This window comes from Glycine soja, chromosome 19 (genome assembly GCF_004193775.1).
Source record: "Glycine soja cultivar W05 chromosome 19, ASM419377v2, whole genome shotgun sequence".
NCBI classification, from domain to species: domain Eukaryota; kingdom Viridiplantae; phylum Streptophyta; class Magnoliopsida; order Fabales; family Fabaceae; genus Glycine; species Glycine soja.
This window is the reverse complement of record NC_041020.1, coordinates 50588538-50609894: the sequence shown is the minus strand read 5'-3', so window position 1 is coordinate 50609894 and position 21357 is coordinate 50588538. Positions and strand designations below refer to the sequence as shown.

Below are 21357 nucleotides of genomic sequence, written 5' to 3'. Positions count from 1 at the left end.
GTGACTTTTTTTTTTGGGTAGATAGTGACTTTTTTATTTGACTCTGCATTTCTCTTTTTAAAAAATGATAAAGCAATACAAAGCTGGATTTTGCACAGAAACACGTTATTTATGAATTTTTTTTGGTAACGTGAAAGCTAACAAAAGCAAAAAAAAGAAAGAAAGAAAGAAACTGATACAAAAAGACCTAGTGTCTTACGAAAGACACATGCATGGCAATATGGCATCGGTAACCGAAGGCGAGCCATATCCGTTGTTGGAGGCTGATCCAGGATCGCGAGAAAAGCAGTAGCAATCAAACCTTTCTTAGTTACGGCATTCACACATTGGTTGCCTTCTCTCAAGGATTGTTTGAACTCCACCTTCCAATCCTCTTTCAAGAAGTCTCTAATATGTTCAACACGTTAGGGTTCTGAATGAGCTGCAACACATGTAGAGAATCCGAAACACATAAAACATCACTGAAATGCATTTTCCAAGCAATCTTCACCTGATAGCTCTACCTTTAAGATGTCTGCAAATCCAATATTACCATAGAATCCCCTAACCCAATTGCCATTGGAATCGCGAAGCAAGCCTCGATACATAGCTTGGCCTAAGTTTCCAATACAAACTTAAATTTACATGTATATTAATTTGATTCCCTTTCGGAATGAATACATCATATCTATCTTTGTTGATGTAAAGTATCCAAATGAGCGTAAACTATATGCTTATCTAACACCAATTTCACATTGGCCAAGAGAGAAGGAACTCCAGCAACTTCTTGATGATATTGAATTCTCTTTCCCTAAATTCATGCATAACCTTCCAAATCTCCCAAAGAAAGATAGGAATTAGTCTCCCAGACTGTTGCATCTGGGGAAAAATCCAACATCTCCAATTCATATGTTTTATTCAGGATTTGAATATTGACATGAAGCATCCTCCACACATGAGTAATATCCTACATTCCTAGAATGTGGTGAGGATCTTCATCGATTGTTCCACAACGAGGACAAATCAAAGAAACAAGAATATGCATTCGAGCCATAAAAACTGATAGCAATACTACACAAGCATATAGTAGGCCCAAGAGGACAAATACCAGACCAACCTACCAGAATCTGTTATAACAAAATTTCATTCCATTACCCCACCCATTTGGTTATTCTGTTTTAGCTATCGTGCAGCAGCACTTAGGACCTAGTCTCATATTATAAATAATAAATAATGTACTCCACCAAGAGTAATGGAAGAAGAGAAATTTACACTTAATTTTCAATAGTTTAGAATAAGAGTTTTAACTTGTTCTCGAATACAAGGCCTTCCCTTTGTCCTTTGTCCCTAACAAAAACTCTAGTAGGCAAAGCAAATTACCTTAATTAATCTTGATCAAAATGCATACTTATCATGATCAATTGGAAATAATATATTTCAAGAATTCAATAATAAGATAAAAAGATTTCGAATGGAAAATAATGCATGTGGTGTCACGTGGCAAAATAAGTTTTTATTGATATAATATTGATATTTAATAATTGATTTAGTTTTCTTTTTTGTTTCTCATATCTATCCTTCTTTTGGGTGATAACATTTAATGTACAATTGGATACTAGTAATTATGAGCACCTCTTTAAAGAAGGATTTGAAATTTAGTTCATTATATTGTAGCTTCTAGTATGTTGGCTAGATACTTTTGAAAGAACTTCATATTTTTTATACCAAACACCCACAATGTGTTTTTATGTACAAAATATATTTTTATATGATGTAAATATTTACTTCTAAACCTTAATGATTTTATGTAAGTTTTGAATCTTTACATAATACTTGTTACATAATAGATATTTAACACTTTGTCATCTATAATTTTGTTGGATAGTTTTCATGTCTTTAAAATATGAAATATTCATTTATTTTTTTAAAATACCCTCCTTGAAAAACATAAAATATTCACTAACTATACTTTCATTCAAATATTTATTTATTTTAATTAAGACATTAATGTAAAGTATTTATTAATTGTATTAAATACTCATTTTTGTTAAAAATTTTGTCTTATCACTTTTACTATATCTCTTTTGTTAATTACTTTTTTTTCATCAACACATCTTGGACCAAAAAATGGGTCTGAATTTAATTTTATTCGAACTAATAACATGTTGATATATAAATATTTACTTACATAACATATTTGTGTAAAGCTTTATTCTCTTATACTATCAAGAAAAAAATATTAATTAATTTTTTAAAAATATCAATAAAATCTTATTTATCTTGAAAATATAAACTTGAAAGAATTTTGTTGAATATTAGTAATTATTAATATTGTTTAATAAAAATAAAGACTAAGTCAGAGATTAACTTTAGGTTTTATTAAGATAAAAGTTAAAGTGAAGAAATTTACAAGGTTTATGATTAAAATGATAATTGCTGCCAAAATCTTTTGCTAAAGTGGTGAAACTCTTATCTTAACCATTAATCAAATTTCAAATCCAGACTTGAAGTTTTACATATAAAAAGTTTTTTTTTTATGTTTTTTTTAATTTTTATTTCTAAAAATGTATTCTTTAAATAATTTATTATTTTAAGAAATTATTTAATTAAAATAAAACCTTTAAAATTAATTTTAAATAAAGAACAATATGTTTTTAATTCTTATATATTTAATGTCAAAATTTCTATACTTTTGTACCAATGAATTTGGTCATCAAATATTAAAAAAATCCATAGATTTTATCCCTCTTCTAATAATATTATTAATAATAATTTCTCTTAAAAATAAAAACACAAATAAAGGATCTATTTTTTAAAAATATTTTCAATAAAATAAACAATTTTTTGCTTTTACCAAATGTTTGTCTAAAGTTTTTTTACTTGAAATAAATAATTTTTGTTTTTTAAGAAGTAAATTTTACAATCTTGTTGAAAAAAATACTTTTAAACATTTTTTAAAATTTAAATAAACTGATGAGAAATTCCCTCTATTTTTTTTTACACAATAAAATTCTCTATAATTAAAAAACCTATTATTTTGTTTTTATTTAAAATCAAACCATAAAAAACCCCTGCAACAGGCAGGCAGCAAACACAGAGAGAAAGTGATAGAAGCTAACAAAAACCCTACCCATATTTATGTTATTAGGTTCTTACTCCATTGATCCGAGAAGCTAAGCCTCTTCAGTTGCCTAGCCCTATAAAGTAAAAACTTTTCCTTACAAATCCCATCCATCCACACCGCACAACTCTGTTCTTCAGAATATTATGGATGATCTGGAGAGAGCGATTCTTGTTATATTTGATGAATCCGGAACCCTTGACGATGACTTGAAGAAACAGGCAGAACTTTACTGTAATGATGTTAAGGAGAAGCCTTTAATTTGTAGATTGTGCATTGAAAAATTATGCTTTTCAAATCTTGTTCAAGTCCAGTTTTGGTGCCTACAGACCTTGCATGAAGTCATTCGAACACGATACTTGACAATGACCCCAGATGAGAGGCACATGATCAGGGGCTCCGTCTTTTCAATTGTGTGCCTCGAAGACAAGAACCTCACAAGGGTTTTGGAAGGCCCTGCATTTATAAAGAACAAGCTTGCACAGGTTTTGATAACTTTGATTTACTTCGAGTACCCTTTGGTTTGGTCCTCCGTCTTTGTTGATTTTTTTCCACATTTGAGCAAAGGCAACGTGGTCATAGACATGTTCTGTAGAGTTTTGAATGCCCTGGATGATGAACTCATTAATTTGGACTACCCTAGAACCCCTGAGGAGTTGACAGTTGCGGGCCGGGTTAAGGACGCAATGAGACAGCAGTGTGTGTGTCAGATAGTTAGAGTTTGGTATGACATTGTTTCTATGTACCGGAATTCTGATCAGGAGCTATGCACTAGTGTGTTAGATTCCATGAGGAGATATATTTCTTGGATAGACATTGGGTTGATAGTCAATGATGCTTTCATCCCTTTGTTGTTTGATTTGATTTTGGTTGGTCCTCTGTCTGTTCAGCTTCGTGGTGCTGCAGTCAGATGCTTGTTAGCAGTTGTTTCTAAGCGAATGGAGCCCCAATCAAAACTGTCATTGTTGCGAAGCCTTCAAATTAGTCGGGTACTTAGGTTAGTGACCGAGGATGGTGATGCCGAGCTGGTCTCTGATATAGCTGCATTGCTTTCTGGGTATGCTGTGGAGGCTTTGGATTGCTTTAAACACTTAAATTCTGAGGATGCTAAAGGAATTTCTATGGAGCTTTTGAGTGAAGTTTTTCCCTCCATTTTCTATGTAATGAAGAATTTTGAGGTAGATGTCAATATCATTCAGTTTCTTTCAGGTTATGTTGCCATTTTGAAGAGCTTTGCTCCTTTGCCGGAGAAGCAACTACTTCACCTGGGACAAATATTGGAAGTTATCCTTGTGCTAATCCGTTATGACCCAGCATACCGCACTAATCTTGATTTCATGGACAAAATTGGTAAAGAGGAGGAAGATAGGATGGTAGAGTTCAGAAAGGATTTATTTGTTCTGCTTCGCACTGTGGGTCGTGTAGCGCCTGATGTAACTCAGTTGTTTATCAGAAATTCGTTGGCAAGTGCTGTTTCAAGATCTTCAGATAGCAATGTGGAGGAGGTGGAAGGTGCACTTTCTCTTTTATATGCACTTGGAGAATCCATAAGCGAGGAAACTATAAGAACTGGGAGTGGGTTGTTGAGTGAGCTGTTGCTTATGCTTCTATCGACAAAGTTTCCTTGTCACTCTAATAGGCTTGTCGCCCTTGTTTATTTGGAGACAGTGACAAGATATGTTAAGTTTATTCAGGATAATACTCAATATATTCCCATGGTTCTGGCTGCCTTTCTTGATGAAAGAGGCATACATCATTCAAACATCAATGTAAGTCGTAGAGCCAGTTATTTGTTTATGAGGGTTGTAAAATTGCTGAAGATGAAGTTGGTGCCTTTTATAGAGACTATTTTGCAGGTAGCAATTATATTATCCATCCCTCTTACATGTTTTTCTGTATTTTAAATGTTCTCAAAACAGTATGTTTTATGAAACAAAATTATATGTAAACTCTTCCTGACTTCTTGCATTTTTTGTTTGGCCTTGATGTGCATGGATGAATCGTGTGATTGGTTACTTCCACCTTCTCTCTTCTCTATTCTTTAAAATGTTCTGATAAATTCAGAGCCTGCAAGATACAGTTGCTCAATTCACTATTACGAATTATACGACAGAAGAGCTATCAGGATCAGAAGATGGTAGCCACATTTTTGAGGTATTCACATTTCCCTAAGTTTCAGGATGTAGAATATTTCTGTGAAATTTTTTGTTGTTATTTTTCTTCTCTTATGTTTATTGACACACTTTGTCAGGCAATTGGTTTATTGATTGGAACAGAAGATGTCCTGCCTGAAAAGCAATCTGATTATCTATCTTCTTTGCTCAGTCCTCTTTGTCAGCAGGTTAATTTTTACTTAAAAATGCAAGATACTTTCTAATCCAAAAAAATAATAAACAAAAAACTGCAAGATACTTAATAAAAATTCTTTGTCCCCATTTCCTGTTTCGAGAATCATTTCTTCTTTTGAGATTATTACGGTTGGTATTTGGTGCATATAATTTCCTATCCTCATTTAATACAGGTTGAGGCACTGCTAAAAAATGCCAAGTTATTGAATGCTGAGGAGACTAATGCTAAAATTGCTGTAACCCAGCAAATTATTATGGCAATTAATTCTCTCAGTAAGGTGCTTTTTCTAATTTAGACTTTTGCTTTCCCCACCTCTGATATTATAAAAGCCTCAAAACTCACATACCATTAGTGATGAAAAAGGTTTATATTTTGTTTGATTGTATCTTAATTTGAAGTTTAAAGGGTACTATTGTGGGTTCAATGAAAATACATTTACAGTTTTGTTTTTCCTCCATTCTTACTATATTGTACATGATCTAGGGCTTTAGCGAGCGTCTTGTAACTGCTAGTCGCCCTGCAATTGGTCTCATGTTTAAGCAGGTTAGTATTTTCAAAATTGTTTGGTTCATGTTCCCTGGAGGTGTATATGGTTTATCAGATGTATAGTTTGTCTTTTTTGTGTTAAGAAGCTTTAGAAAATAATCTTATAGTCTTATAGATGAAAATTATTGAGTTTTGCTATAAAATGTATATTTGCAACATGCTTTGTGTGATTGATAATATTTCATGGTAAGCCTATGTCTATTTTTATTGAACTTGTGTATTGTTTCTTAATATTTTATTTTGCTAAACCTTGCAATTCCGTCTTCTATGTAGACATTGGATGTACTTCTTCAAGTTCTTGTTATATTTCCAAAAGTAGAACCTCTGCGAAACAAGGTATGAGTATGAATTGGATTTAGTGATTGAAAATGTTTGTTTAAAAAAGATCTGTAATTTTTATCCAACATCCATGTATGGTATGTAGGTCACATCTTTTATACACCGGATGGTGGATACACTAGGAGCATCTGTTTTTCCTTACCTTCCAAAGGCATTGGAGCAGTTGCTTGAAGAAATAGAAGTACATATTATCTCTAATTTCTTTACTTAATCCTTTTAAATTTCTAGATCTAAATGCATTTCTTTGCATTGCTATTGGTATTGAAGATTGATTTTGCAGATGTTTATGTTTTGGGGTTGCAAGGGGCATTTGAATGTGATGGCATTGAGAATACTATTCCTCTAATATGTTATCCTCTTTTCTTTTCTTTTTTATCAGCAAAAATAAGGTTATAATATATATAGTGATATAATATCAGTACAAGGGGTACTGTTGTATATACAACCTAGCACCATATTATGCAGAACTATGGTGTCCTAATACAAGCTATACAACAAGAATTAAGTAACCATAGATCTGACTGTAAGCTTGGCGCCCAACTACACAATATCTATATGCTAATCCCCCCTGATTACAAAACCCATCCCTGATTTGGCTGGACCAGTAGTGGAATGGGATGTCATCCTTTTTCCAAGTTTTTTAGCCAGATCCAACACAAGAATAGAGCATTCTCCATCAGATTGTTACCGTTGAAGCTGTCGTTTGAGAAAACAATCCTATTTCTATGGTGCCAAATACACCATGTAAGGGAGATCCACCAAGTCTGCCATTGCTGTAACCTAATACGAGAAGTATTGCAGTAGGAGTGTTGGAGGAAATGATGTCTCGGAATTTGCGGGAATGGTCCCACTATGTTTATCCAAGACATTGATTCCCACCAAAGCAACATGATTTTAACACAATTGAAAAATAGATGAGCTGCATCCTCTTTATTATTTCTGTGGAATGGACATGTGACATCATTAGTTTACACGTTCCTCCTTTTTAAATTGGTCTTTGTTGGCAAACTGTCACGGGTTAATCTCCAAGCAAAAAAAGAGGCTTTACTTGGGATTTTTAGCTTCCATATTGCAGTAAAGACTCCATCTTGGTTCTCGTCTACGAATCCCTATCAAGCAACATGTACGCATTCCCTACTGTATATGTCCCACTTGAATCTCCCTGCCAAACCCAATTGTCTTGTCGCTGAGTTTGTACAATCAGACCTTCTATATCCTCCATAAGTTTTGTAGCCATGTCTATTTCAGCTTCCAAAAGGAATCTCCTCCGTTGCAATTTCCATTCCCAACCTCCATTAGATGTCATCCCCAGCTGCTGGATATATTGGTACTTCTGTTGAGAAGTGTGGTAGAGTCTTGGGTACTTCATCAGCGAAACACCATCATCCTTCCACCCGTCCTCCCAAAACATCACCTTTGATCCACACCCAACATTCCATTTTGTCTCACTTTTAAACCAGCTCCCCTCCTAAGTCGAGTTACAAATGAAACTAAGGTCCCACCACCGTAGGGATTCTGTGTTGTTCCTTCTTGTCTCATCCAAGTTCCTCCATCCTCCATATTTTGAGTCCAAAACTTGAGCCCACAAATCTCCTTGGTGGTGAAACAAATTCCAACGCCATTTTCCGAGAAAGACATAATTGAATTTCACTGAATCCTTGATTCCCAAACCCCCTTTCTCCTTCGGTAAACAGACTAATCCCCAATTTACCCATGCAATCTTCTTCTGATCCCTGTCTCCTCCCCACAAAAATCACCGCTGCAGCCTCACCAACTTATCCACCACCTTCTTCGGAACCCTGGAAAAAGAAATGAAAAAAATAGGGATCAAGTTCAGGACTGACTTTATCAAAGTCACCCTGCCCCCAAAAGAAAGGTACTTTTGTTTTCACTTTGACAATTTTCTCTCACATTTATTGACAATTGGATCCCAAGTCCCACTACGGCTTGGGTTTGCCCCAATAGGGATATCCATATAAGGAAATGGTACAAAAAACAATCTGCAATTTAAATAACTGACAACACTATTCATCCATTGCTCAGGCATTCCAATCGCCCCAAAACTGCTCTTGGCAAAGTTTATCTTTAACCCTGATACCAATTCAAAATTCCTCAACATCACCTTGCTTGCTCTTACATTTGCCATCGTTGCTGTCCCAAAGAAAACAATATCATTTGCATACTGTAATATGCTGATTTCCACATTATTTCTTCCTACTGTGAAACCTTCAAACAGATTATTCTCTTGTGCTTTTCTCATCAGGCCTGTTAACCCCTCTGCAACAATGTTGAATAGGAGTGGGGCTAGTGGGTCCCCTTGCTTGAGTTCTCTTTGAGGAGTGAACTCAGCTGTGGGGCTCCCATTAACCAATATGTAAATAGAGGCAGATTTCAGGCAGCCATCAATCCATACAGTATTAGAACAGTACCATCCTCTGGATCTGTCCTGTTATCACTCCTCTGTTGAGTTCTGTCAATGCTCGGACTATACTCATGGTTGTTCCTTCGAATTAGTTGTCTTTGTTGCTACAATCATTTTTCAGAATCGCCACTGTAATGCCTTCCATTGAGCCGTCCTCGACCTTGTTCTTCATTCTAACAATTTTCTTAACTGGTTTTGTCCACTGCTGTGGCATCTTCAACATCATTTTACTGTCATGTTTAAACGTATCCTGGTTCTGAGTTTCTCTTTGAGTTCCAATCTCATCTGCGATGCATTTTACTGGCATGATTTAGACAATTTTAGGCTCGGAGTTTTGCTCCGGGTTTTGATCTCTGTCATACATCTTTCTGATAGGTTCAGATCTCCGTTTTCATCCACTACAGTGCTGCTTTTCTACTGTGGCTGTTAGCACTAAAGCTAACGATTCGGTTTTTAGGGCATCAAGATCTGTTTGGGTTGGATATTTTATCCTTTGTAGTGGATTATTGGAGGGTTTGTTTTGGTTGGGAGGCGACACTCTAAGTGTCATGTAATTATGTGTAATTCATCAGTACTTCTGGTACTGATCTGATATTATTAATAATATATATATCTATGTTTGCCTTCCAAAAAAAAAAAGATCATAAATCCATTAAAACAAAAATGTAAGAAAAGGAAATGATAAATATCTGAATATCTTTTCTATGTTTCCATTTCTGAAAAAAGGTCAACAAATACAGAATCACACCCTAATTCTCAGACAAAGGACAGCTGTATCCCGCTGTGTGGAAACTTCTAGGAATAATAAAAAGATTAAATAGCCTCCAATGGCTGGAACAACGAAAGTAAACAAAGACTACATAGTCTTTGGACTTCAGTGGCATGTGAGGAGTGTGTTTGGGCCTAATGACCAAAGGAAGGGCCAATGGGCTATCAATACTTGCCCCATCAGCAATGACTTTGTCCTTAAAGTCATGGGAAGGCAAAGGGTCTGTTGCAACTGAAAAAGTGGGTGAATAGTGGATGCCAGCTGTTTCCACTGTATTGGAATACAAAATCACTACTTGAACTGATTGGACAACAGGGGTGGTGGAAAATTGTACTTTCCAAGTGTTGTTAAGGCCCAAGTCATTAGCAACGGAGGCGTCAAGAGACTTTTTAGAGGGAGAAGTAACTATCTATGTAGTTGCTGCCTGAAGAAGAAGATCGTTGGGGAGCTTTGGAGGAGAAGGAGGAGGGTCACGAACGAAATGCTTGGGCAGAGAAGCGTGGAACACAAGATGAATCCGGGCATAGCTGGGGAGGTCCAGGTGATAGGCTACTTCTTCGATACAATGAATGATTTTGTAAGGGCCATGATATCGACGCAGAAACTTCTAAGATCGAGCAAGAGCCACAGAGGTCTGGCAATAGGGTCGGAGCCCAATCTTTGACGTTGAAGGTAATGTCTCGGCGATGTTTGTTAGCCTGATCCCGCATGCATTGTCGTGTTTTACGAAGATTCTCTTGTAATTGACTAAGGATTTTTGATCTATTTTGCAGGGTATGGCTGACCAAGGTTTGATCGGTGGAACCAATAAGATAGTCAGGTATTCCTAGTGGTGAACGGCCATAGAGGGCTTTGAAAGGTGACATGCCGATAGCTCTATGAAGAGAAGAATTGTACCAATACTCAACGAGGTGCAAGTATACTAGCTACAAGGGCATTCACTAGTGAAGCAACGTATGTAAGCACCGATAGATCTGTTCATAGCTTTCATTTGGCCGTCAGTCTTCGGATGATGAGCTGTGGAATATTTCAATTGAGTGCCCTCGAGACGGAACAGTTCGTGCCAAAACTTACTAAGGAGGATCCTATCTTGATCTGTGACAATAGAACGGGGCAACCCATGAAGTCTATAAATCTCAACAGAGAAGTGTGAAGCTAAGTCTTGGGCCGGAAACTTGGCTGGGATGGCAATAAAATGTGCATACTTGGTTAAACGGTCAACGACGACCCAGATGACAGAATGACCCAAATAAACTCTTGTTGAATGTTTTGCACATCTGGGATGAACAACCTGTTCTAGAAAAAATGAGGCCTCTAGAAATCTGGTAGGCTTCTTTCAATTCATTGTCATTTTTGCACTTGGAAAAAAATTCTTTGGAAGTTGGGTCTGATTCATATAACTTGCGCAAGTTGTTGAAGATAGCCAGGACAGGTAAAGTGAGGGAAAATAAGACACTACAGATCCATCTTGACTTCGGGAAAGGGCATCTGCAACTCGATTCTCTTTTCCTGGTTTATAGAGAATCTCATATGAGTAGCCGCTGCTGGGTGGCCCAATGATGTTGCTCAAGGGTTTGGAAAGATTGAGTGAGCATATGTCGCAAACTCTGGTGATCTGTAAATACCCGAAAGTGATGGCATATAAGGTATTTTCTCCATTTTTTTACTATTTCTGTAATAGCATACATCTCTCTTGCATATGCTGAAGCCTTTTGCTGAAAAATGCTACTGGATGCCCTTGTTGAGACAACACAGCCTCCACTGCTAAAGCAGAAGCATTAATCTCATTATCCAAGGGAAGAGTAAAGTCCAAAAGTTTCAAGACTAGAGCAGTTGTGAGAGCCAATTTGAGTTTTGTAAATGCTTGAGCTATGTTTGTTGTGAATGTATGTATACATGATTTTGATGATGTCAAAAGAAGAATCAAACAAGGCTCATTTTGCTTCAAGATTAATACAAGATTGTTTCAACAAACAAAGCCTTGATTCAAGATTTCTTCAAGATCAAGCCTTGCCTCACAATGAAAGGTTTCAAGTCATTCAAGGCACATGTAATTGATTACCAATACATGTAATCGATTACCAATGGTTTGAAAGTGTGTAATCGATTACCAGAAACTCTGAACGTTGGGAATTCAAATTTTAAATGAAGGGTCACAACTGTTCAAGAAAAACAACTGTGTAATCGATTACACTAATTCTGTAATCGATTACTAGAGAGGATTTTCAAGGAATATCGCCAACAGTCACATCTTTTCATTAGATTTGTGAATGACCATCAAAGGCCTATAAATAGGTGACTTGGACACGAATTTTATGCAGAGAGTTTTGCTTGGCAAAAATGTCTTATCCTCTCAAAAGACAATGAGAGAGATTTCAAAAGAACTTCATTGTCAAATGCTCTCTCAAAAGAAATCCTTGGCCAAACATTTGCAAAATCTATAAGGATTCTTACATGATCTTCATTGTAATATTCTTCTCTTGAAGAGAGAATTCTTCTTCCATTCTTCTTATTCAATGAGATTGGTTAAGAGACTGTGAGTCTCTTGTTGTAAAGGATTCCTGAACACAAGGGATGGGTTGTCCCTGTGTGGTTCAGACTTTGTAATGGATTTTACAAAGATAGTGGAAATCTCAAGTGGGTTGCTTGAGTACTGGACGTAGGCACGGGAAGTGGCCGAACCAGTATAAAATTGTGTTTGCGTTCTCTCTTCCCTTATCTCATTTATGTTATTGCAATCAATTTTGCCTTGCATGTTTATAGAACATTATTAAATTGATTGTTGTTGCTTCTTCTACATTCTAAGCCTATCCCTCTTAAGATTATTGAGGCCACAAGGTCCAACATTTGTATCCCAGATAAACTCATTAGTGGACTTAAGCAAATTAGTATGGGGAGCTGCGATCTTAGCGTAGTGTTGAATGAATCTGGAATAAAAGCTAGATAAACCCAAGAATCCATGTAATGCTGAGATGTTTCTGGGTGGTGGCCAAGCTGAAATTGCTTTTAACTTTGATGTCTCAGGTTGGATGTCACGTGCTGATATAATATGGCCCAAATAGTCAATTGCAAACGTGCATTTAGTTAGCTTAGTGTAAAAAGAATTAGACGAGTAGGTCTAAAACGAAGCTAAGGTGTAGCAAATGATCAACATAAGTGGAACTATAAATCTAAGATATCATAAAAAAGAACCAAAACAAAATGACGTAAATGAGGCCTAAGCAAGTCATTCATGCCAGCTTGAAAAGTTGAGGGAGCATTAGTAAGCCCAAAAGGCATCCCTAAGAACTTGTAGTGGCCATCAAAAGTGCGGAATGCAGTTTTATGCGTATCCTTTGAGTGCACCCGAATTTGATGATATCTGGATCATAAATCAATCTTGGAAAAAATAGTAGCATTCCCTAACTCATCAAGTAATTCATCAATTGTAGGGATAGGAACATGGTCTTTAATGGTTACTACGTTTAAAGCCCAATAATCCACACAAACTCTCCAAGTGCCATCCTTTTTCTTAACAAGCAAAACTGGAGAAGAAAATGGGCTATGGCTGGGGGCAATTAAGCCATCATTAAGAAACTCATTAATCATTTTAGACATGGTTTCTTTATAGGCATGCGGGTGCCTATAAGGTTTAGCCTTAACAGAGGGGTATTAGGAATTAAGGGAATGTGATGGTCATGTGCCCTAATGGGTGGTAAGTTGTAGGGATTTGCAAATACTCTAGAGTAATTTTGCAAAAGGGCCTGAAGATCTGGTAGGTATTGATGAAAGGGAGGAAAATCAGTTAACACAACCTCACTAGTGGGACTAGAAAGGTTAGGAGGGTCGTCTGCAATGGTCAATAGGTGAAAAGTGGTCACTGAATCAGTATGCATGAGGTGGCAGAGTTACTGAAAAGTGGTAAATTGAGGATTTAATAGTTCCCCTTTTAAAGTAATGGAGCAATCATTGTAAGTAAAAGTCGTGCAAGGGACTACAAAGTCAGAAATAATGGGGCCCAAAGTTCTCAACCGTTCCATACCCAATACCAAATCAGCTCCCTGGATAGGTAACAAATAAAATGGTAAAGTAAACAAATGGTTTTGGACTAAAAGAGGCACGTTAGTCCATTGACCATTACAAATTAAATGATTTCCATCACCAATCATAACAGGGAAAGTTTTAATCGGTGAAATGGGAAGTTGCAAATGTTTGGCCAATCTTGGTTGCATGATGTTGTGGAAGCTACCAGTGTCCATTAATACCATCATCAGGTTTCTCCATATGGTTCCATGGAAGCGAAGACTTTGAAGGGATGATGTGCCATCCAAAGCTTGTAGTGATAACTGAAGATGAACCGAGGTATCATGAGTTTCCTGAACTAGGTCCTCGTGAGATGAAGAGGAGGCTAGAATATCAGGAGTAGACTCAGAGGTGTCCTTATCCATGAGTAGGAGCAAGTATTGTTTGGCCTGGCAACGATGGCCATATGAAAGCGTTCATAACAGTAGAAACAAAGTCCTTCAGTACGCCGTTCCTGCTGTTGAGAGGGCATCAAATGCTTGATGGGCAACACACCAGGATTGGTTGGCACCTTTGGAGTGGTAGTGGGAACACTTGTAGGAGTGGAACACAGATTGGTGCGAGAACAAGTACCTTTAACCTTATCTTCAATCAACTTGGCAAGCCCAATTGCATTAGAAAAGGAAGTGGGCCTTAATATAGCTAGCTCTTGGCGGATGTCTGGGTTTAACCCTGAAATGAAACAATTGAGAATGGCATCAGGTGTGAGACCATAAACTTGGTTACACAGTTTCTCAAATTGAAGTTGATAATCAGAATCAGAGGTATGTTGGCACCACTTAAAAGGCTGCCTTCTGATTCTCAAAGGTGGATGGACCAAACCTGAGTTCTAAAGCGTGAGTGAAGGACCCCCAATCAGAGAGCTGATGATTAGTGTGCATCCACTGGTACCATTCAAGAGCGTCACGTTTCATGTAGAAAGCAACCATGGCAACACGCTGGTCGGCTGGAATTTGGTACAACATGAAATATTGTTTTGCCCAAAACAACTAGTCTAACGGTTTGGTGCTGTCAAAAGGTAAGAGGTGAAGCTTGGGTTAGCTGACCTGGGAATGAAGGTAGGGTATGGAAGCGACTTGGTGATCGAAGAGGTTGGAGATGGGCGAAGTAGGGGTAGGGAAGGATTTGGTTTTAGGGCGTAAAGATCATTAATCCATTAAAACAAAAAGGCAAGAAAAGGAAATAAAAAATATCTGAATAACCTCTCTAAGTTTCCATTTCTCAAAAAAAGTCAATAAATACAGAATCACTCCCTAATTCTCAGACAAAGGACAGCCGTATCCAGTTGTGTGGAAACTTCTAGGAATGATAAAAAACTCAAATAACCTCCAATGGCTAGAACAACAAAAGTAAGCAAAGACTACACATAGTCTTTGAACTTCAGTGGCATGTGAGGAGTGCATTTGGGCCTAATGACCAAAGGAGGGCCCAATGGGCTATCAGTTGCCACTGTTGTCCATGGTTTTTTCAGTGGCACTATCTGATGGCTGTTTCCTACCAGAGCCTCCTCATAGATGATTTTATGCATGTTCACACTGTTGTTGTGTAGACATGGTTCTTCCATGTGCTACCGTCCTCCTCCACACATGGTGGCATGTCCCAGCCAGTTTTTTGATTCTTCAATATTATCTGATTCATGTCGCCATCATTGTCCTGAATCTGCTGCCCTAAGTTAATTGTTTTTTGGCCTTGCGGCTCTCTATTCAGGTTTTTCGCCACTGTTTGGTTTGTTTTCTCTCTCCTCCAATTGAGCCATAATCTTCTTTGCTCAGATCTGCTCTCTTTGGTTCAAATCGTGCACTGTGAGATCAGCTTGGCCTTGTAGTCTTCCTAGGGAAGCTTGGCCGCACGACTTTCCTTTAAAAATAATCCTGGCTCATGCAGCTTTACTAGAAATATTGGCTGGTCCCTGAGAAATAAGAATAATCTTAGATTCTTAGTCCTGCCATTCTATAATCTCAAATTATATTATTTAGTAGTTTCTTTTTCTAAAGGGTTTATTTGTATCAAGCTTAAAGCTGTGCAAGCTTTTGCTTAAGGGTGGTCCCTGAGAAATATCCAAAATATCTATTCATATGAATATCTGAGTATTGTAAATATTCTATTTCCGTCCCTCTTTATCTGAAACCCCATAATTTCAACACGAAGTGATATATTTGTTTTGCACCTGAATTTGGTTGTTTCCTTTGGTGTTGGTTGAAGATAACACTGTTTAATGTCTTTTTTATGTTTTATTGCAGCCAAAGCAGATGGTTGGTTTTCTTTTGTTACTCAATCAACTTATCTGCAAGTTCAATACTTTGGTGCATGACATTTTGGAAGAAATATTTCCATCTGTCGCCGAGCGGATATTCAGTGTTATTCCTAGAAATGGATTACCTTCTGGTCCTGATGCAATCACTGAGGTCTGAAAATGCTGATGCAGTTACCTAATAAGTAGCTGGGTTATGTTGTGCCTTTTCTTTTAGTTTACTTGCTTTAAGTTACCTTTGTATTTATTTGTTATATGATTGCTCTTTATGATTTGATTATTGTTCATCAAATTTTTAAGAAGTTAGTGAGACAGTTCTTGTTAGTTTTATTGCCAAATGTCCACTTTTCTATATGCTTTTTGTGCTTTCTACAAGTTATGGAGCCATAAAACGACAAATCTGATGGACCTTAGATTAAGGGAACTCTAAGAATTTGGACTTAGGGCCTAACTCAACTCCACAAAACTGATGTGTAAGATAAGGATCGACCAAGCTTTATAAGCTCTATTTAAGCCATATCTCTAGTCGATGTGGAACTAAACACCACCCTTTGAGGTTGCAATTAAGACTTCTCCCAAAGAGGCTGCGTTAGCTTTTCAACAGAAACAATAGCGCTGCATTTGCTTTTAACACTGCTAATTTATTCTGGTACTTAATAGCTGTGTCGTGGCATATAAATTGAATGTTTTTCTTAGTTCATAACTATGTTATTTCGAATGTGAAATTTATCGAAGAAATGCATCTTTTTGCATTACCATTTAACTTATTCTTTGCATCTAAACCCTCTCAAATGTATATGCATGATAATGATAATGAGATTATTATTTTTCCCTTTCAGGAAATTCGTGAATTGCAAGAACTTCAGCGAACACTGTATACATTTCTTCATGTGATTACTACACATGACCTGTCTCCTGTATTTCTTTCCCCAAAATGTAAAGCATACCTGGATCCAGTGATGCAGTTGCTTTTGTACTCTTCTTGTAATCATAAGGATATTCTTGTAAGAAAGGTATGTGTAGTGTTTTCTATTTCTTCAGCTATGGGTCATTATTTTTCCTGGATTAATACTTTTGACAAAATGTACATTCTGAATCATACTTGTTATTTTCACAATTTAGGCATGTGTACAGATTTTTATTAGATTAATTAAAGATTGGTGTGCCCAGCCTTATGAAGAAAAGGTAGATTCTACTCACTTCTGCTTATCCTTTTTTTTTTTTGAGATTTTTTCCCTAAATAGTCAATGGTTTTCAGGTTCCTGGTTTTCGAAGTTTTGTGATTGAAGCATTTGCTACAAACTGCTGTTTGTACAGTGTGCTGGACAGATCTTTTGAGCTCCATGATGCAAATACTGTAAGATACATGTATTATTGTTTTAATCATTCTTTTAGTCACTCTTTGTCTCTTTCAAGTGATATGATACTGTTATCCAAAACCATTGTGTATATGGTAAGATTTCTCTCTCACTTCGGCTCCTTGTAATAAGACAGATTATAATTCATAACAGAAGGTAGAGTTTGCATTCTCATTCTTTGGCCTGTGAAGAAACCTATTTGCTTGTTTGTTTTTAATAAAAATGGATGTCATTAAAGGAGACCTCAAGAAAAAGATTTGAAGCAGAATTTAAAAATTTATTTTACATACTTGTACAACAGAAAGAATGATGCCAATAAAAGTGAACATTCATAAATATGGTTTATTTGAAGTAATAACAAGAGGATCATGATTGTAAGATGGTGCAAATAACATAGAATATAAATATTTTCAACAAGAGTATAACATTGGTTTTAGAATTTGGAATTGTCTAACATGTGATCATCTAAAGAATTCTTTGCAAGAACTATAGTTTGAATTGTAAATGGGGTTTATTATATAGGTCTAGGGTTATCTTGCTAATCCTTTTGGAAAATTATTGTTCCCCTTCTTCCTTAGTTGAATGCAATGAAAGTTGTATGGGGATTCCAGCTAGATCGAGCATTTGGTAATTTGGTCCCATATGACGGTAGTTCATCTTCACCATATGATTGTAGGATAGTATGGACAAGCATTAAGTACTTGAGCATACTTATGCATAGCGAGAAGGAAAACATCAGTAAATGAATATGTCTTTTTTTTTTTTTTGTCTGTGTGTAATTCTTTTAAAGGTCTAAATGATTGTATTTCATATTAGTTAGTTTCTGAGATAATCAGCTTAACTTTCATCTTTAAGTTCTATGCCAACTTACTGAGTACTTTTTTTCTTCGGTGCATTATTCTTCTCAATTTATTTGGACTTTTGGAGAAGTCTTGTTGGCTGAAAAGTTCAAGGCGTTATAATTGACAACTAGGACAATGATATTTTTCTTTCAATTTGTATGATATGGATTCTGAAATTTTTGTATTATCTAAAAAAACGTTTTGCAAGAACCTGAAGGAGGCTTTTTCCTAAAGGGGTTGGGTTGGCTTTGTATTTCGTCCTATCTATCGATTCTCCCTCGTGTGGTTTAGGCTTTTTATGCCTTGTATTCATATCTATATTTTCAGTACACCTAGTACTGAAGTTCATATATAATATTTAATTTTTGCTGTGCAAAAAAAAAAAGAACCATACTAAGAAGTGTACTTGAGGGTTATTATTGAGATGTGTAGTTAGATTTTCACTTTCTAACTAGAAGTTAAGCTACCATTCTGACTTGCTTATCCTTTTGGAAAATTATTTATCTTAAAAGTGACAGTGAATAGCTCAATTTACCGTGGAATGCAAAGACAAATCATACAGTGGTTCAAGCTAGATTAAGTATTTGATGATTTAGTCTATTACTCTAGTATAAGGTAGTTTATCATATAATTGCAGGATAGTATCAACCCCTTACCATCACTTTTTCATGCATGATTCGCTGACTACTAGTATTATGCTGTTCAGGTTCCTAATATTTCTTGAAATTGGAGTAATATAGAAACTAACGAATTAGAGTTCCTTCTGCTCTTGTTAAATCTCTCCACCCATCCAGATAGGAGATTTTGGACTTTGAATTTTCACAGGTTTTTAACTCTATTTCAGTCATGAAAGGCATATCTTTCCTTGACAAATCCATTTGAAAAGCTAAAAATCTCAAAGCATCTAAAAGTCAAGCCCTTTGTTTTAACAATGGTACATGATAGGATGAGTACTTGTTGCAGATATGTAAAGCTTGCAATGTCCCTTGATGTGTGTTATGTGTTGGTGTAATTTAGACATAGTTGATCTCTTATATTTTTATTAAAGGTTTTGGGTGGAATAAGGAGGCTTAGGCTTGTTGACAATGTGCAGTTTTGTCAGTCTTGTGGTTTGTTTATTTGGGTAACAATGCTTGTATATTCAAGGGTGTCTCTTTGATCTTAGACTTGCTATGGAATAAGTGCATGTTTGGAACTATTTTTTGAGAAAATGCTTACTTGTTTTACAAAAGCTCTCTTAGAAAGTTGGAAAAAATAAGCAAGTATTTTTGCAAAATAAGTTGAACCAAACACACAAAGATTGGTTTTGGCTTCTAATTGGCTTTCTGCGTTTGGTTGTTTGAAGGAAATTTCTTTGACTGATAAAGGAAAAATAGGGAAAAAATTGTATTATGGTATGAACAACTATCATGGGGAACTTGGAGCATACTAGGTATTATGAACAACTATCATGGGGTACTTGGAGCATACTAGGTGCATTGAGGGAACATGTCAAATTAATGATTAGTTATCTGGTTTTTGGTGTTTGTTACTTCGGAAGGAACTTAAATATTTGCTCAATTTATTTAACTGAGAAAGCTGAATTTCTTATCTTAGTGCTTTGATGGTTTATGCCAAATTTTAGTACTCATTTTCTATTTTTCTATACAGTTTGTTTTGTTTGGAGAAATTGTGCTGGCACAGAAGGTAATGTATGAAAAATTTGGGGATGATTTTCTAGTTCATTTTGTATCGAAAGGATTTTCTTCTGCACATTGCCCACCAGATCTGGCAGAGCAATATCGTCAAAAATTGCAGGTATTCAAAGTTTATGGAGCTGAAATGCTTATAGTATACTTCTATAGTCCTGGTGAAATAATAAAAAATCATTGATTCATTTTGTCCCATATTGTTTCCTGCAACTTATTCTCTGTCAATCTGGAATGTCTTGCTAAGTAAAGTGAATCTTAGTGTGTTGTTTTCTAGGTGAATCACCCATTGAATATCTGTTGTAGTGGGCTTAGTATTCCCTATATTTTTCTGCAGGGTGGTGATTTCAAGGCACTAAAATCTTTCTATCAGTCACTAGTGGAAAATTTGAGACTGCAGCAGAATGGAAGCCTTATATTCAGATAGCATACTTGTAATGGAAAATTAAGAGTCCTCTTCCTATATATGGCTATGTTTTTTGGCCGTCTCCTAGTTTGGTGCTTCATTTCTGTCTACTGAAGGTAATTATGATTGTGTTTGATGAAATCAAGTTTGAGGTGTTTTCTATTTTTATTTTATTTTTCCCAATCACTAGTAAACTTTCCCCCTCAATAGTGCGGTCATGAAACGGTGGTGAACACTGCAGGGTGGTGTATATAGCTTTTGCGGATGAGAGATGGATATTCTCCTTGCCCTGATTTTGATGAGTTCCTCATGCAACCTGACCAATCAGCTAATTGTCTCGGGTCTTTCTGTATTCTTTTTGTCCCTCAGTTGTAAATTTTTTGTATTCTCTTAACAGTGGAGTTACATCCATCGGAAGCTTGTCAATATGAGATCAAAATTTTGGTGTTTATTTCTCAACTCTCTTTCTCCGTGTAATATATTATTAATTTTTTAGAACAACTATTTATTTGAGAATAAAATTGGAATAGATGTTTAAATATTTAATTTAAAAGTGAAAATATAAGTCAATTTAGAATATTTTTTAAAGATTAAAATTGTAGTCATTTTGGTACAGAGAGAGTAGTATTTATTTAGGTCTCATTCAAGGTGGTTATAATTTTTTGGTAAATACAATTTTTAAAATAAAATGTATTTGATAAAAATGAATTTGAAATGATTTTTAATTTAATTTTGAAATTGTTTTATATTCATTTTAATTTTTTTTGTTAATTTGGTTTTTAGTTCTAGAAAACATACTCTTATCGTAATCATTGTTCCACTATTATCATTGTTATCATCACAATCATTATTTGCATCGATGTCTCTCCCCATCATTTTGTCATCACTATTACAGACTTATTACTATTATTTTATTATTTTGTACTGAATTAAGATAAATAAAATAATTGACTTATTTTATATATTTTTAATTTGTAATAGTCTTTTAAAAATATGAAACTAAAAACAAAATGAAAATTGGATTGGGTGGTTAAAATTTTCAAAATTAAAAACAAAAGTTCATCGCCAACGGAATTTTAATTAATTAAAGGTACTTTAAGAAAAAAATAATTAATATAATAAAAAATAAAAAATAGTCTTATAAACTTTTACCCGTTCATCGACTTCATCAATGTATTTGGTAACTAGATAAATAAATACGTGCTTTGTAACGTTTAAATTTAGA

The 21357-nt window shown here is 35.6% G+C and overlaps 1 protein-coding gene across 2 annotated transcripts; it reads left to right on the top strand.

The window, feature by feature from the left end:
* The first annotated feature begins 3054 nt into the window (after positions 1-3054).
* LOC114400204 (exportin-T-like) lies at positions 3055-20678 on the top strand. 2 transcript variants are annotated; one of them, XM_028362538.1, is made up of 14 exons: positions 3055-4956; positions 5165-5254; positions 5352-5441; positions 5622-5726; positions 5933-5992; positions 6269-6331; positions 6420-6515; positions 15828-15992; positions 16678-16851; positions 16961-17023; positions 17097-17195; positions 19689-19835; positions 20064-20248; positions 20374-20678. In XM_028362538.1, the coding sequence occupies exons 1-13, from the start codon at positions 3247-3249 to the stop codon at positions 20151-20153; spliced, it is 2952 nt and encodes a 983-aa protein (XP_028218339.1). In that variant the 5' UTR covers positions 3055-3246; the 3' UTR covers positions 20154-20248; positions 20374-20678. The 2 variants fall into 2 exon arrangements, with proteins under 2 accessions (XP_028218339.1, XP_028218340.1); XM_028362539.1 differs by having other exon boundaries at positions 20343-20673.
* Positions 20679-21357: the final 679 nt, after the last annotated feature.